General features: G+C 40.0%; 1 protein-coding gene across 2 annotated transcripts in view; it reads left to right on the plus strand.

The window, feature by feature from the left end:
* LOC112577761 (ATP-dependent translocase ABCB1) overlaps positions 1 to 15,497 on the plus strand; it is a 111,089-nt gene that overhangs the window by 37,685 nt on the left and 57,907 nt on the right. For both annotated transcript variants that reach the window (XM_025290988.2, XM_044946554.1), the window contains exons 5-8: positions 3,667 to 3,727; positions 6,027 to 6,218; positions 6,655 to 6,826; positions 14,989 to 15,113. In XM_025290988.2, the coding sequence (XP_025146773.2) occupies positions 3,667 to 3,727; positions 6,027 to 6,218; positions 6,655 to 6,826; positions 14,989 to 15,113 (550 nt within the window). The remainder of the gene's footprint in view (positions 1 to 3,666; positions 3,728 to 6,026; positions 6,219 to 6,654; positions 6,827 to 14,988; positions 15,114 to 15,497) is intronic.

A 15,497-nucleotide genomic window follows, 5' to 3' on the forward strand; every position in this document is an offset into this window, starting at 1 on the left:
ACATGCAGTTTGGGGTCTGATGGGTTTCCTACTCGCACAGAATCCAGTGAGATTAGAAAAAGGGGCACTCTCGTTCTGGGTCGTGTCCAGAGTATTCAGAACAGAGCCTGCTGTGCAAAGTGGTTTGAAAACCCCTTTATAACGTAATCTAATTTTACCAGTTAGGAAATCACAGATGTATCCATGTCACATACTTGTCTTTACACTGTTATTAAGCGTTCAGTAGTTAAAACTACTAAACTTATTGAGATATTTGGGTCAGACAAAAATGTAATTAAATGTGATTCCAAAATGGTATGAAGTCTTTAGTTGTGGTGCTGGACACTGTTTGGTGGTTTAGTCATTAAGTCGTGTCTGACTCTTGTAACCCTAACCTCATGGACTGTAGCCCGCCAGGCTCCTTTGTCCATGGGATTTCCCAGACAAGAATTTTGGAGTGGATTGCCATTTCCTTCTCTAGGGGAACTTTCTGACCCAGGAATTGAACCTGAGTCTCCTGCATTACAGGCAGAAGCCTGTTCAGTGGTAGGTTTCTTTGTGGTCTTGCTTGGTTTTAGAAAAGGCCTTCCTTACCCCAGGTAGTAAGGTGGTGGTCTGCTGTATCTCTGTTTGACCCCACAATATGCAAGACACATGTACAAAATAGAATGATTGTTGGCGTATTCTTATAAATGGTCTGCGTGTTGCTGGCTCTGTGAAATCCTTGAACGTCTTTGGAACAGGCGCAGGTACAGCAGACAGAGCAGCAGGCTGTGCACCAAGGGTACAAAGGTAAATGACATAGTCGTGTTCTCAGGCACTCACACCTGTGGAAACCGCAGGAGGATATGGGTATGAACCGTGGCGTGTCTAGGGTTGACTTAGTCAGCTGAATCGTGTGTCAGTTACTCTGGAACCCTGTGAGTCACCCTGCTGGAGATAAGCCACTTAGGAAGAGGTCATACTGAGCTCATGCGTGAAGGACCGGTCTTTTCCAGGAGAAAGACTAGGAAAAGGCAGTGCAGGTAGAGAGAGGAGAATGAAGGAGGGCTTAGAGGAGGAAAGCTGTCAGCACTTCTCCCCTCCATCTCATCTCAGTATGTGGACAGTAGCTTCTCGTCTGAAAGCACAGAGCTTAGTCTCATGAAATTGAAGCAGCATCTTTTGTCATGCCCTGTTTCCTCTCCAATCCCAAGGGCAAAGGCTTCAGGAATGTGATGATCAAGCAGACCTGGGCTCTGTTTCCTTTTATGCTGTGGTATCCTCGCCCCCTACCTCCAACCCCAGATGGTGGCTGCACAGTGCCCTAGCTACTGATGAGGAGAAAGGGTGGGGATAAAAAAAAAATGTGGAAAGTCATTGTGTGGCTTATTGTGGTAAGATTGTAAAGGAATTAATAGGGCATGTATGGCTCTTGGACTTTGTCCTTTATCCAGTGGACTGTCATTTAAGGTTATTAACAGAGGCAATTTAATTATATTTTTGTTCCCAAATAGAAGATGTGGTGGCAAGATAAAGACTTGATGGGATTAGAAAAGCCAGTTAGGAGGCTCTTGTTAGAGCAGATGTAAGAGGTGATGGGGACCTCTTGGCTGTGAGGAAGGAGAGGATTTGAGTGGCTCCCAGACAGATGCAGGAGTCACTGAAGCTGCCCAAGTGGTAGAGGCCACCCTGGCAGTGAGTGTAAAATTCTGAGAGTCAGCAGCATGGAGGGAGGAGAGGGCATGAGGAACTGGTGGATAAGACTAAGAGAGAGGGATCAGAGTTATGGGAGGACGAGGAGAATGAGGTGCTGGAAGCCAGAGGAGAAAGTGGTCAAGAATCTAAGCAAGTATTTTATTAAAAGCTGCACTTAAATATTTGTCTTTTCTTGTTGGGGAGGGATTAATTAGGAGGTTGGGATTATCATGTATGCACTACTGGATATAAAATAGATAACCAACAAGGATCTACTGTGTAGCACAGGGAACTCGACTCAATCTGTTGGAGAATCTGAAGAAAAGTATACATAGGTACATATATACACACACACATATACATGTACATAGATATATGTACACTCATATACACATAATGTCTACTAGTTTTTATATACCATACCTTGGGAACCTAGATGATCTTTTCAACCGTGTATCCACCTCCTTCCATCCACACAGCATACCCATACTCCTGCCAAAGCAGCTTACTCATTCTTCACACATGCAGTGTTGTTCTCTTTGCTAGAAAAACTTTTCCTCTTCTTTCCCATACCTGTCAAGAGCACACTCACCTGAACTAGGCCCTCTTATGTTGCATTGTAACTTTTGAAATGATTACAAGATTTAAAGTGTGCTCTCTGCATTGATCCAGCCATCTTGATTATGACAATGTATACTACAAAAATATTCACCATGTATGTTGACAGGTATGTTTAATGCGGCATTGCATGTAACAGTAAGACTGGAAGCAACTGAAATAGATGCAACTTTGAAAAAACAAAGATACACATATACACACACGTGAAAGTCACTCAGTCGTGTCTGACTCTTTGCGACCCCACGGTCTATAGCCTGCCAGTCTCCTCTTTCCATGGAATTCTCCAGACCAGAATACTGGAGTGGGTAGCCATTCCCTTCTCCAGGGGATCTTCCCAACTCAGGGATCAAACGCAGGTCTCCCACATTGCAGAGTTATTCTTCACTAACTGAGCCACCGGGAGGCCCCATATACACATGTACTGACATGGAAAATTGGCCACTGAATGTGAACTGTGATTCTGTCTTTTAAAATAAGCATGTATGTGTATTGATGTATGTGTAAAATTGCATATAGAAAATAAAATCTGAAAAAAATTCACACCAGAATAGGAATAGTGGCTAGTGTGCGTGTGTGTGTTTGGAGGGAGGTGTTAGAGTTTTAATGTACCTTGTCCCAAAACGTTAACATCTGCTAATACTGCATAATACTGGTGTTTATTACATTCTTCTTTGTATCTTACATTTTTAAAATAAAAACTGAAGAAATGTGGTTTTCAGTTTGAAATACTAAATGGGTTTAGGGTCAAGCCTGCACTGATATTTATCAGGACAAAGCCCACAGAAAAGATTTTTCTCCATGTCCTCTTGGAGTGGTATTTCATAAAACATTTTAATCCAGGGATCACTAGTATCTCAGGTGACAGACTCCTTCTTAATCATCTCAAGTGACAGACTCCTTCTTAATCAATGCAGCTTTCTTCACACAAATAAGCTTCACTGAACTTTGTGTGTGGTTGCACACATCCAGTAGTAAAGGATTTGCACAGATGCCCTGATGCTTATAGATAATTGCAATTAAATTAGTTCGACCCATTTTTGTGTAAGTTGTTAAGTGACACAAGTTTGATTCATTTTTATATACTTATCTTTTTGAAATTTCCTCATTTGTCGGTGCCGGGTCTGAGTTGTGGCATGTGGGATTTTTTGGGGGGTGCGTGGGCTTTTCCTGTTGGGGACGTGGGCTTCTCCAGTTGTGGCATGCCTGCTCCAGAGCATGAGGGCTTAGTTGTCGTGCACAGCATATGGGATCTTAGTTCCTTGACCAAGGATTGAACCCACGTCCCCTGCATTGGAAGGCAGATTATTAATACTGGACTGTGGAGGAAGTTCTATTTATATGCATATTTTTAATGGAAAATAAAGAGACATAACAGTGTATGTTTGTTTTGAGGTGAACTAGGTACTATAGACAGAACAGAGTCTGGCAAGAAGCTGGAGAAGGAAATGACCACGTAAGTAGACATCTTTCTACTATTGCTGAGCCTTTCTGTCTTAATCCAATTGTAATAAAGTTTAAAATTTTGCACTATTATAATAAAGATTCAAAGTTTTGAGGGGATCAACATCATTGTTTGTTTTTTAGGAGGATACAATGTAGGTTTTTTTCTTAAAAGAATTTGCTGCATAAGACACTCTAAGGTGAAGGCTGAGCCTGGATCAGCCTGATGTATGTATTGGTAAATATAGAATATCATCTGCAGGGAAATTAGAGGGGGTCAAAGTGGGCTTGTTTAAAATGCAGTTAAGAATCACATTATTTGCAATGGCTTTGTATTATTAGTTTGCTTCTTGGCTGGCTTTAGTCATGATATAATGTGATCAGTTAACAGGATTTTTTAAAAATATAGCATCTTATTCTGAACAATGAAACAAGACATTCCAGAATAAATATAGTCCTTTTAACCTTAACTTACTTTGGAAGCTTTCATTAATGATTTACTTACCTTGAAGTTTGCTCTCAGAACAGCTTATAAAACATGTCCAAAGGTATGAGTTGGTGATTCACAAGAAAATGATTGCACATTATCCTGTAATCCTAATCCTAATCCTACTCTAGTAGGTTTGAAGAAAATGGACATATTTGACCATATTTTGAAAGTTGAGGAGCAAACACCTCCAGATACTCTTATGGAGAGGCACTTTTTTAATATTTATGAAAAACAGTGTCTTATAACCATCTTGAAAGTGAAAGTTTCTCAGTCATGTCCAACTCTTTGTGACCCCATGGACTGTAACCTGCCAGGCTCCTCTGTCCATGGAATTCTCCAGGCCAGAACACTGGAGTGGGTAGCTGTTAGCTTCTCCAGGGAATCTTCCCAACCCAGGGATCAAACCCAGGTCTCCCACATAACAGGTGGATTCTTTACCATTTGAACCGCCCTGGAAGCCAATAATCATCTTATAAATGCTTAAACACAGGTATTTTTTCCTTAGTAAACGTAGACTGGTGGCTTACAATACATTAGCTGATTTTCAAAGCACACTCCACTTGTTAAATGAGGCTTCTTTTTAGCTATCTCTTGCTGTATCATTAACACTTGGATAAAAAATATTGAGTTATCTATTAACTAAAATTTAGTATTCTATTTCTATCTTCCCTGATAAATACATTGTACATTACCAGGTATAACTTGGGGAAGATAACATTTACATCAGGCTGTGAGCATTGATATTAGCAACTATCTGGTTATTACATCACCATTTTTATAGTTTCTGCATGATTTATATACATTTTTTCTTTGAGGGTGGCAAGTTGTGAACTTTTAAAAGTGGGAATATTGGAATCCTGTATTTCATTTTTGAATGTTTGTTTTTACCTAAAAAGTAATTTCTTACTGAAGCACATATGTAGTTCGCTTTTTTCTATATGAAGACTCAGATAAGGAAATACAAATTTGGCGTTTCTAGTTAATCAAGTATCTGGTTTTAGAAGATGCTCATTCTTTTTATCGTTAGAATTTAAACTGGGGGGCCTGCTACTTGATTCATTAAGCATTTCAGGATAACTCATGCTGGCCAGTTGGGCAGATGGTATAAAAACATTTTTTGTTCTCAGTTGTCTCTTGGCAGATTAATAACCCAAAAGGTCAGGTGACCATCTCCGTCTCTTGGTTTCACTTTCTGGCAAGTTCTGTCCCTTCTTTCCATTCCCCAGTGTGCAGAAACCATCCCAGTTTTCATCAGCTGATATCGGGGTAATCCAGGTGTGCGGGATGACACTGGTAGACCTCACCTAATGCTGTGATGCTTTTAGGCACCACTCACGTCTTTCACAATAACTGGCTTTCTCTCCATGCTAATTGCGTGCCAGGGACAGACGCAAGTGTTTTTATATATTACTGTGTCACAGTTCTTTTTCTTGGCCGTGTTATGAGGCATACGGGATCTTAGTTCCCCAATCAGGGATTGAACCCATGCCCTTGGCAATGAAAGCATGGAGTCTTAACTGCTGGACCACAGGGAAGTCCCACTGTGTTACAGTTCTTATCTCCATTTTGCCCGTTAGAAAACTGGGACTTGGAAAGGTGAAGTCAGCCTATATCGCAGTTAAGAGCTGGGATTTGAGCCAAAACAGTAAGCACACTTCACCATGACATTCTACCAGGATGGCCGTAGTTGGATGCTGACCATCAGCTCTGCTTTGAAGGAGGGCAAGATTGCCAGATGACTGAAAGGCAGGGCGGGTGGTCTGCTGGGGACAGTGCATGGATGAGAAAGTGGCGTGTGTGCAGCTTTCTTGTTGTTTTTTAGGTACGCCTACTATTACTGTGGAATTGGTGCGGGCGTGCTTATTGCCGCTTACATCCAGGTCTCGTTCTGGTGTCTGGCCGCTGGAAGACAAGTACACAGAATCAGAAAACAGTTTTTTCATGCCATCATGAAACAGGAGATAGGATGGTTTGACGTGCATGATGTTGGAGAACTTAACACCCGCCTCACAGAGTAAGTACCTGGGTGTGTGTTGAACTCTGACGTGTGCTTCTTATTCTTTTAAAATGGAAGTGAGGTCATAAAATCTGTCAGGAGGTAATCCCTGGAGGCAATGCCCATCCCTCAGAAGTAATTCTTAAACTAAATTCCTTCTGAGTCTTGATCGTGCCTCATGCGTCTTTTCGTTCCCAGAACCCTGACAGGGCATGAAGAGGTCCTGCATGACTGGTAGTGAATGAGGGGTTGGACTTGCCAGACCCAAGACATACTGTGGGAGTGAGCATTAGGGCAGTGACATGATACTTGCTGGGGACGTTCCTGAGCAAAATCCTAGATGTAAACTGATTTACGCCCCCACTGAAACAAACAAACAAACACTCAACTAGCTTCAGGAAAAAAGTTCTGGTGTTCATAATCCTGATGTTTATTTCTGACACTGTTCTTTCAGTGACGTCTCCAAAATTAATGAAGGAATTGGTGACAAAATCGGAATGTTCTTTCAGGCAATGGCAACATTCTTCACCGGTTTTATAATAGGATTTACAGAAGGTTGGAAGCTCACCCTTGTGATTCTGGCCATCAGTCCTGTTCTTGGCCTGTCAGCTGCTGTCTGGGCAAAGGTAGGTGTGAAGCCTATGAATCCAGGCTATTAAACTGTCTCCACCCTCAAAAAGCACCCCACAACTCCTCCAGTAGAAGGCTGTTTCTGTCACATGATGACCCTGACACTGACGATGACGTTAAATCTTCTGATAAATCTTGGTGTTAAATCTGTTCATAATCAGTGGGAATAGGCAGTTGTGAGCTCACTGAGTTGTGCCCACCCAGACTCTGTGCTGTTACTGGGGGAAGGGAGAGATGGAGCTCTCCCATCTCCTTCTCTGCCTTCATGCAAAAGGCATGCTCGGCTCTCAGAGAGCTGTGTTCTCGGTAGATAGTTCCCTGTTCACAAGTAGAGCTTCAAGTTCAGTGACTAACACGTAAGTCCCATTCAGTTACCATTACTGATGTCAGTGTTTTTGTCGATTTTATTTATTTTGTTGGCAGAACAGTTTTGTCAGCATTATCAATGGCTCTGTGTTTGTACATACTTAAGTCCATTGGTGTGAAGACAGTTTTTTAAAAAGAGGTTTTTTCTAGCCTCTTATGCATGTACGTCTGAGGTCTGTGGTTCCCTCTCTGTCACGAAAGCAAAGCAATGCAGATGGCCCTCCCCACCTCCGCAGGGAGGCCTTTCTCTTGAGACTGGGCGTGGTGTTCATTCTAAATTGATTTCCTGTAAGTGTAGGTGGCCATGGAGAGATTGGCCTGGTATGTAGTTTCTTAGAGAAAAAGAGAAATGAGAGACAGTGCTACACATTCACATGGCAAAAGGATGTAGAATAACGGAGGGCCAAGCAAACCCAAGCCTAACACAAAACAAATCAGGCTGTATTAAGAAATTTTAAAAATTTAACCCTGTAGGATGGATATTGTTTTGCTATTATAAATGGTAACTGCCATTTTTTAAAGTATCTACTGTGTCAGGCAAATACATATTTTTTTCTCTTTTTAAAAACTTTGTTGAAATGCAGTTAGTTTACAATGTTAATTTCTGCTGCTCAGCAAAGTAATGCAGATATACATATATATACACATTATTTTTCGTATTCTTTTCCGTTATGGTTTATCACAGGCTATTGAATACAATTTCCTGTGCTATACAATAGGACCTTGTTACCCAGATTCCACTTTTTTTAGGTTAAAAAATCCCAGGGAATTTCAGAGTATAAAATAACAACATATCTTAATCTCCCCCCAAATTAGTAAATGTTAGTTACACTTTTTGCAGCATTTAGCTATAATATTTTCTATATATGAAATAGAAGTTTGTAGAATATTACAGAATATTTTCCCCCTCATTCCATCATATTATCTTCTTCCTCAAAGGCATGAAATACATGTTCTTATAAAATGTAGACATTGTCTCATTTAACAGAGGAAGAAATTGAAGTTCTGAGAACTCTTATTAATTTATTGTTCAGACTAACACAATGTTTGAAGGGTGTTCTTGGCTAAACTGCATCTCTGTTGAAATATTTGGCAAAAGCCTTTGTGTTAATTGATTTTTCTGTTTACTAGAATGTTAGGCAAGTCAGGTGGCAGATTCTTCATATTAGTATTTGCTAAAAAACTATTCTAAAATGTATTGATGTTTGTTCTAGTTAAGTTAGGGGGAAAAGCAGTAAGTTAATCTTTTAATAATTAATTGTGCATTACTTCAGATACTATTTAATAAATGGAGCCCTCAATTGTCTGGTCATCAGTCTTATTAAAAAAGAAATGAGGCCTGGTGGAGGAAGCTGCTTTGTCCTTGTGATTCTGAGGCTCTCTTCTATAACTCAGAGGCACCAGGGCAAGAAGGCAGAACAGGAAGAGGCTTGGCCCCAGCAAGCTTCCTACTCCAGAAAGCCTCTTTTGATCTTTGCACGCAATTCTCTAACCCCGCCCAGAGACACTGGGTCAGCTAAGGGACAGAGGGAGGGAAAACTACCATATCCTACTCCTACTGAGGTGGTCCAACCTTAAGAACACTTTCACTCCCTCAGGTAGCAGAAGCAGGGGCCCCAGCAACTGCAGACAAACCATGCTGACGAAAATAATGCCACAAACACTCTGAATGTAAAACCGCTGCTTGACCCACAATTCACAGAAGTAGGTTAAGAATTATATGCTAAATCCCAAAAGGGTAACTGCTTGCTAAAATAAAAGACTTTAAATAGGACCCAGAGTCTCCTAACATAATAGATATCACGCCCAGAATATAGTTAAAAGAAGACCACTTGTCATACCAAGAAGTACGAAAATCACAACTTGAATGAGAAAAAAACACTTAACTGACAGGTGCTGGCTGATACAGTTCCTATGTCAGCATTGTTTGGCATGGATTTTGGAATAGTCATCAGAAAAATGCTTCACTAATCAATTACCAATTATCCTAAAACAAAAGGAAATAGAAAATATCAGCAGTGAAAAAGAAATTAAGAAAAAAGGACAGAATGGAATTAGATAACTGAAAGGTACAGCCGTAGAACAGAAGTCACGATGGAGGGGCTACTCTTGTTGAGTGGAGAGGACGGGATAGAGTCAGTGGACTGGAAATAGAACAATACAAGTCGCCCAGCACGAAACAGAAAATGAAAAGAGCCTCAGGGACCTGTGGGACAGGAGTACGATATAGAACATTTGTGACCACCAGAGTCCCAAAAGAAAGGAGAGAAGTGAGGCTGAAGGAATATTGGAAGAAATAATTGCTGAGAATGTCCAAGGTTTGTGAAAGACAAACGTTCAGGTCCGAGAAGCTAAGCTAACCTCAAACAGGATAAACCCAAAGAAATCCATGCTAAAGCACATCATAGTTAAATCATTGAAAACTAAAGACAAAGAAAAAAGTTGAAATTGGCTAAAGATGAACAGCACATTGCTGCTGCTAAGTTGCTTCAGTCGTGTCCGACTCTGTGCGACCCCATAGACGGCAGCCCACCAGGCTCCCCTGTCCCTGGGATTCTCCAGGCAAGAACACTGGAGTGGGTTGCCATTTCCTTCTCCAATGCATGAAAATGAAAAGTGAAAGGGAAGTCGCTCAGTCATGCCTGACTCTGTGCGACCCCATGGACTGCAGCCTACCAGGCTCCTCCGTCCATGGGATTTTCCAGGCAATAGTACTGGAGTGGGGTGCCATTGCCTTCTCCGGAACAGCACATTACCTACAGGGAACACCAATTTGAATGACAATATATTTCTTATCTGAAACCATAAAGACCAGAAGGAAGTGGCAAAGTATTTTTTAAGTGCTTAAAGAAAAGACCTGTCAACTGTGGATACTTGGTTAAAGTATTTTTTAGGAATGATGGGGGAGATAAAAACATTCCCAGATCATGGAAGACTATAGAGGAACTTTCCATTAGCATACCTCCTATTAAAGACTGGCTAAATGAATTTCTTCAAACAGAAGGAAAGTGATACAAGGCATTTTGGAGCATCAGGAAGGGAAAAGGAACAACAGAAAGAGCAGGAATTTGGGCCTCTCTTTTCCCAGGAGATTTCTAAATCATATTTGGTTATTGAACCCAGAATTATAAGTGGTAAAATGTTGATACCAGTAGATTTTTATGTCACCTATGAATATTGTGACATGCAGAACAACTAAGATGAAACAGTGATTAAAGAAATCTATTCTGTAAGTTCTGAGCTCCTGTTCTCCAGGCGCAGGCAACTCTTACTGGAAAAATTTACTGGACATTTAAAGAGGAATTGACACCAATTTTATACAACCTCCCCTAGAAGAAGGAAGACTTTATCTGCTTTCCCCCAAAAGCGGGAACCCTTGCTCTGTAAAAACCATGTAAAGGAGATGAAAAAACAAGCTACAAGCTGGGAAAAAAGTAACATGCAAGTCGTATATCTGACAAAGGATTAGTCTTTATCTAATATATAAGGAACTGTCAAAATTTGATAGTTAAAAAAAATCACCAAAACTACTATTTAATAGAAATACCTGTAATCACTTTTTAAAATCAAGATGCATATTAGAATTATCTTGGAATTTTTTGAAAAATACCAATGCTCAGGTATTGCTTTTTTCCTCCAGAGTTCCAGTTATGTTTCTAATAAGCAACCATGTTTCAAAACCACTGTACTGTATAATCTTTAATTTTATTCAGTTTGTTTCACTTTCTATTTCTTATTCAGTGCTGGCATTTCATTTAGTTTATCTTTTCCAATTTCTCCATCTCTTTTTTTGATGTTCTTTCTCAAGCCTTTTTTGAGCATAGTAGAAAAGCTTTTGTCTACATATATATAAATAGTATGTATAATATATATTTTTTAGAAAACTTACAAACTTTTGCCTAACTGAAAAAAATTTATGACATTTTGATTCTACTTGTTTGACGTAGTATAAATAGAATGCTAGATTTCTAATTAAAAAATAAATATGCTACAAGCAACAAAGGTTTACCGTATAGCACAGGGAACTATAGTCAATATCCTGTAATAACCTGTAATGGAAAATAATATGAAAAATAATGTGTGTTTATGTATAACTGCATCACCTTGCTGTGCACCTGAGACACTGTAAGTCAGCTATACTTCAATAATATATATATATATCAAGGAAAAAAAACAACCCCGAATGAACCAGTTAGGGAATGGGCAGAAGAGATAAACAAACGTCATCAGAGAGGTTATACAGGTGGCAGGTCAGCACATGAAAGGTTGTTTAACAGCATTCGTTGTCAGTGAAAAGCAAATTAAACTTCAATGAGATAGCATTATACATCTACCAAAATGGCTAAAATAAAAGTGAAACCCCAAATGCTGCTGAGATGCAGAGAAACAGGGTCACTCATTATTGGTGGGAGTGTAAAATGGTATTCAGCCTGAAAAAATAGTTTGTGATTTCTTATAAAACTAAACATGCAATTACCATACAATCCAGCAGATTGGACATTTATCTAAGAGAAATTATGTTCATCATTCACTCAATCTGTATTCAGGTGTTCATAGCAGCTGTATCAGTAATAGCCCCAAACTGAAACAACTCCAGACTCTCTTGAACAGGTTACTGGTTGAGCAGCTGTGGTACATCCAGTGATAAAAGGAAAGCAGTACTGATCACACACAGCCTGGATGAGTCTCTAGAGATTTGCACTTGGTGAAAAAGGCCAGTCCCGAAAGGTCACATACCTTATGCTCCATTTATATAATATTTTTGAAATGACAAACAGGCAGAACAGTTTAGTGGTTTTCAGGTGTTAGGGATGGTGTGGAGGGGAGAAACGAGGAGTAGGAGAGGAGGTGGCTGTGGCTACAAAAAGCAGGACCGAGGGATCCTTGTGATGGAGTCGTTCTGTATTGTGACTGTCGTCACGGGAATCTAACAGGATCACATTGCTTGGAACTAACATCGCTTCATGGGAAATAGATGGGGAAACAGTGGAAACAGTGTCAGATTTTCTTTTTTGGGGCTCCAAAATCACTGCAGATGGTGATTGCAGCCAGGAAATTAAAAGACGCTTACTCCTTGGAAGGACGGTTATGACCAACCTAGATAGCATATTCAAAAGCAGAGGCATTACTTTGCCAACAAAGGTCCATCTAGTCAAGGCTATGGTTTTTCCAGTGGTCATGTATGGATGCGAGAGTTGGACTGTGAAAAAAGCTGAGCACAGAAGAATTGATGCTTTTGAACTGTGGTGTTGGAGAAGACTCTTGAGAGTCTCTTGGACTGCAAGGAGATCCAACCAGTCTATTCTGAAGGAGATCAGTCCTGGGATTTCTTTGGAGGGAATGATGCTAAAGCTGAAACTCCAGTACTTTGGCCACCTCATGTGAAGAGTTGACTCATTGGAAAAGACCCTGATGCTGGGAGGGATTGGGGGCAGGAGGAGAAGGGGACGACAGAGATTGAGATAGCTGGATGGCATCACCGACTCGATGGACGTGAGTCTGAGTGAACTCCAGGAGATGGTGATGAACAGGGAAGCCTGGCGTGCCGCAATTCATGGGGTCGCAAAGAGTTGGACATGACTGAACTGAACACACACACACACGAGTGCATGTAAAACTGGTAAATCTGAATAACATTGAATTAATGCTAAGCGTTAAATTTTTGGCTGGGATCTTGTTCTGAACAGATGTTGGAGATGCTGTTGTTTGGGGAACACCAGATAAAGGGTTTATGGGATCTGACTGTCTTCCTTAGTGTCTATTTTTGTGTCTACACTGTCTGCCTTTGTGTCTACAATTATCTCAGAGTAACAAGTTAAAATAAAGCATGTATAAATTATCCCAAACAAAATGAAATAATAAAAACCTACACTGAGCACTGGAAAAAAGGGACAAAGATAAAGGCCAAAACATCTGTCATGGTCAAAACTATTGCTTCTGAATGTACTAGTTTGCACAATATAAAGTGGCCTGTGTTAGCTTTTAACTTAAGAGGAATAACAATTTCATGTGTCTGGCACTAGTGCAATTAGGCTTTGTTAAAATTAGCGGCCTTTGGAAGAAGGGATGAGTTAGTGAAATTTGATATCATTTAGGTGGGTGATTGTAATAATGGAAGTATCACCATTCTGTTATTTTATATTAGAGGAATAGTAAAGTTGACTTTTCACATCCCTGAGAGTATTTGAAAGTGTTTTTTTTCTTTCAATAGACATGATCTGTTAAAAAAACAAAACACTTCATGAACATTCTACTGTATTCTTGCCTAAGGATATGCTTATCATTATGGAAGGTCATAGAGAAGCCAGGTTTACTGAATCAGTTGGAATGGTGCTTGATATTTCAACAATAAATTAGAATAGCATGTTTTGAAACTCCTCAGTCAAAAATAGTTCTGCTAATCTTCTGTTGTCAGCTGCTTCAGAGAAACAGAGCTAAACTGTATTGTATGCACCTCTTGCCTTATGCAGACCTGTTTGTTCAGGGATGACAGTGATCTCCCTGGGTCAGGCCCAGCGCTGTGAGCAATTTTGGCAGATGTGATAGGGCAGCCCTAGGCAGGTCATTTTGAGAGGTCAGGAAGGTCTAGAGCATCAGTGGGTTGTTTGGGTACCAAAGAAGAAGGTACATACAGTACAACATCTGCACATAGAACCTGGTTAGTAAAGGCTCGTTTGCCCTCACCCACCCATTCCTTCATCTGTCGTAGCTCCTTTTACTTTCGCACACAGCAGAGGAAGAAATGCACTCTTAAAATCAAAATAACTTTGAACGTTTTATGACAAGAAGGAATAGACTTATTACTTATACAAATGAGTCCACAGATGCTATAAATTATTTATTGAAAGAGTATAATATATTTACTCAGAATTTGATTTGAATTCTTGTGTGCAATATTTAGATGGCTGACATTTCAGGTAAAAATAGTGGTCCTTTGCCCATGCCAGTTGATTCCGTTTTAATCACAGGGCCCTCTGGGATTCCACACATGTCAGTGGCTGGTTTTAGAGAGAGATTCACTCCAGTGGCCGTTGATTTCATGCTGTGAAGCCTTAAATCCTGGATATTTCACTTACTAGCAAGTGACTTGACCTCTTTCTCGTTCCATTTCCTCATGTATTGAGGGGGGAAAATAATGCCTACTTCTTGGTACAATTGAGAAGAATCAGTGAAGGAGATCCTGTTTATATAATGGGCCTGGTACTGTTCCTTCCAGAGAACAGACGCTCAGGGACCAAACAGAAAAATCAAAGAGCGTCCATGAAAGAGACCTCCACGGTGGCCCAGTGTCGTGCTCAGAAGCCCTGATAGAAGGAGCTCTGCTTCCCTGCCATTGGAAACCTCCTCGAGGTCCTGTCACTGCACAGTGCTGGGTCCCATGTGTTCTCCTGGCCTCCTACCTTGGCATTTCTGAACCAGAGTATAATTAGCAATTGCTATGTTGAGTACACCTATTTTTTTATATACTGCCCCATTTTCTGTATTTATCGATGTTTAGAGTATACACTTCTTTTTAAGATGTAAAATCTCCCCCAAAGTCCCAGATTTATTTATTTGTATAAGAATCTATGGGGTATAGTGAGAAAGTTGAAATTTTACTTTATTATATACCATCTCAGTCCAAAAAGAAATGGCTACAATATGTATACTAAAAAACAGGACTTCATAACCAAAGACGAGTAAAAGATTTATATACAGTACAGTATACTATGTGCAAGCGGCATTTGTGTACAAAAGGTAAAATTAACTTGTTAAAAAATTTAAATTGTCTGCAATTGCATTTTTACAACAGATACTGTCTTCATTTACTGATAAAGAACTTTTGGCATATGCAAAAGCTGGAGCAGTAGCTGAAGAGGTCTTAGCGGCTATTAGAACTGTGATTGCATTTGGAGGACAAAAGAAAGAACTTGAAAGGTTTGAGTCTCCTTTTCTAAGTTGGTAGAGATGTTAAATTCTGTCATCTTAAATGCCCTTCAGGTTGCTGGTGATGATTTTAAGGGTATTCTCTGTTGTATATGTTTCCTTAAACAGCTTCTTGGATATATTACAGCACAGTTAATATTCTGGAAAAGTTGTGATTCTAATTGTTGTAATTCTTCTTATATCTGCTAATTCAAAGTGTTTTCTAGAGTCTCCTAGGTGGGTAGTGAGATAAAATAGTTTCTTAAGGCTGAAACATAATTAATATCTCTGATGATAATTTTTCTCCATCAAGTTAATTCTTGATTCTCTAAGAATGAGTATTTTGTGGTAGATGGATGGGGTCATTAAGTCAAAATAATGGTTACTTCTGGGGGA

This window comes from Bubalus bubalis, chromosome 8 (assembly GCF_019923935.1).
Source record: "Bubalus bubalis isolate 160015118507 breed Murrah chromosome 8, NDDB_SH_1, whole genome shotgun sequence".
Lineage (NCBI taxonomy): Eukaryota > Metazoa > Chordata > Mammalia > Artiodactyla > Bovidae > Bubalus > Bubalus bubalis.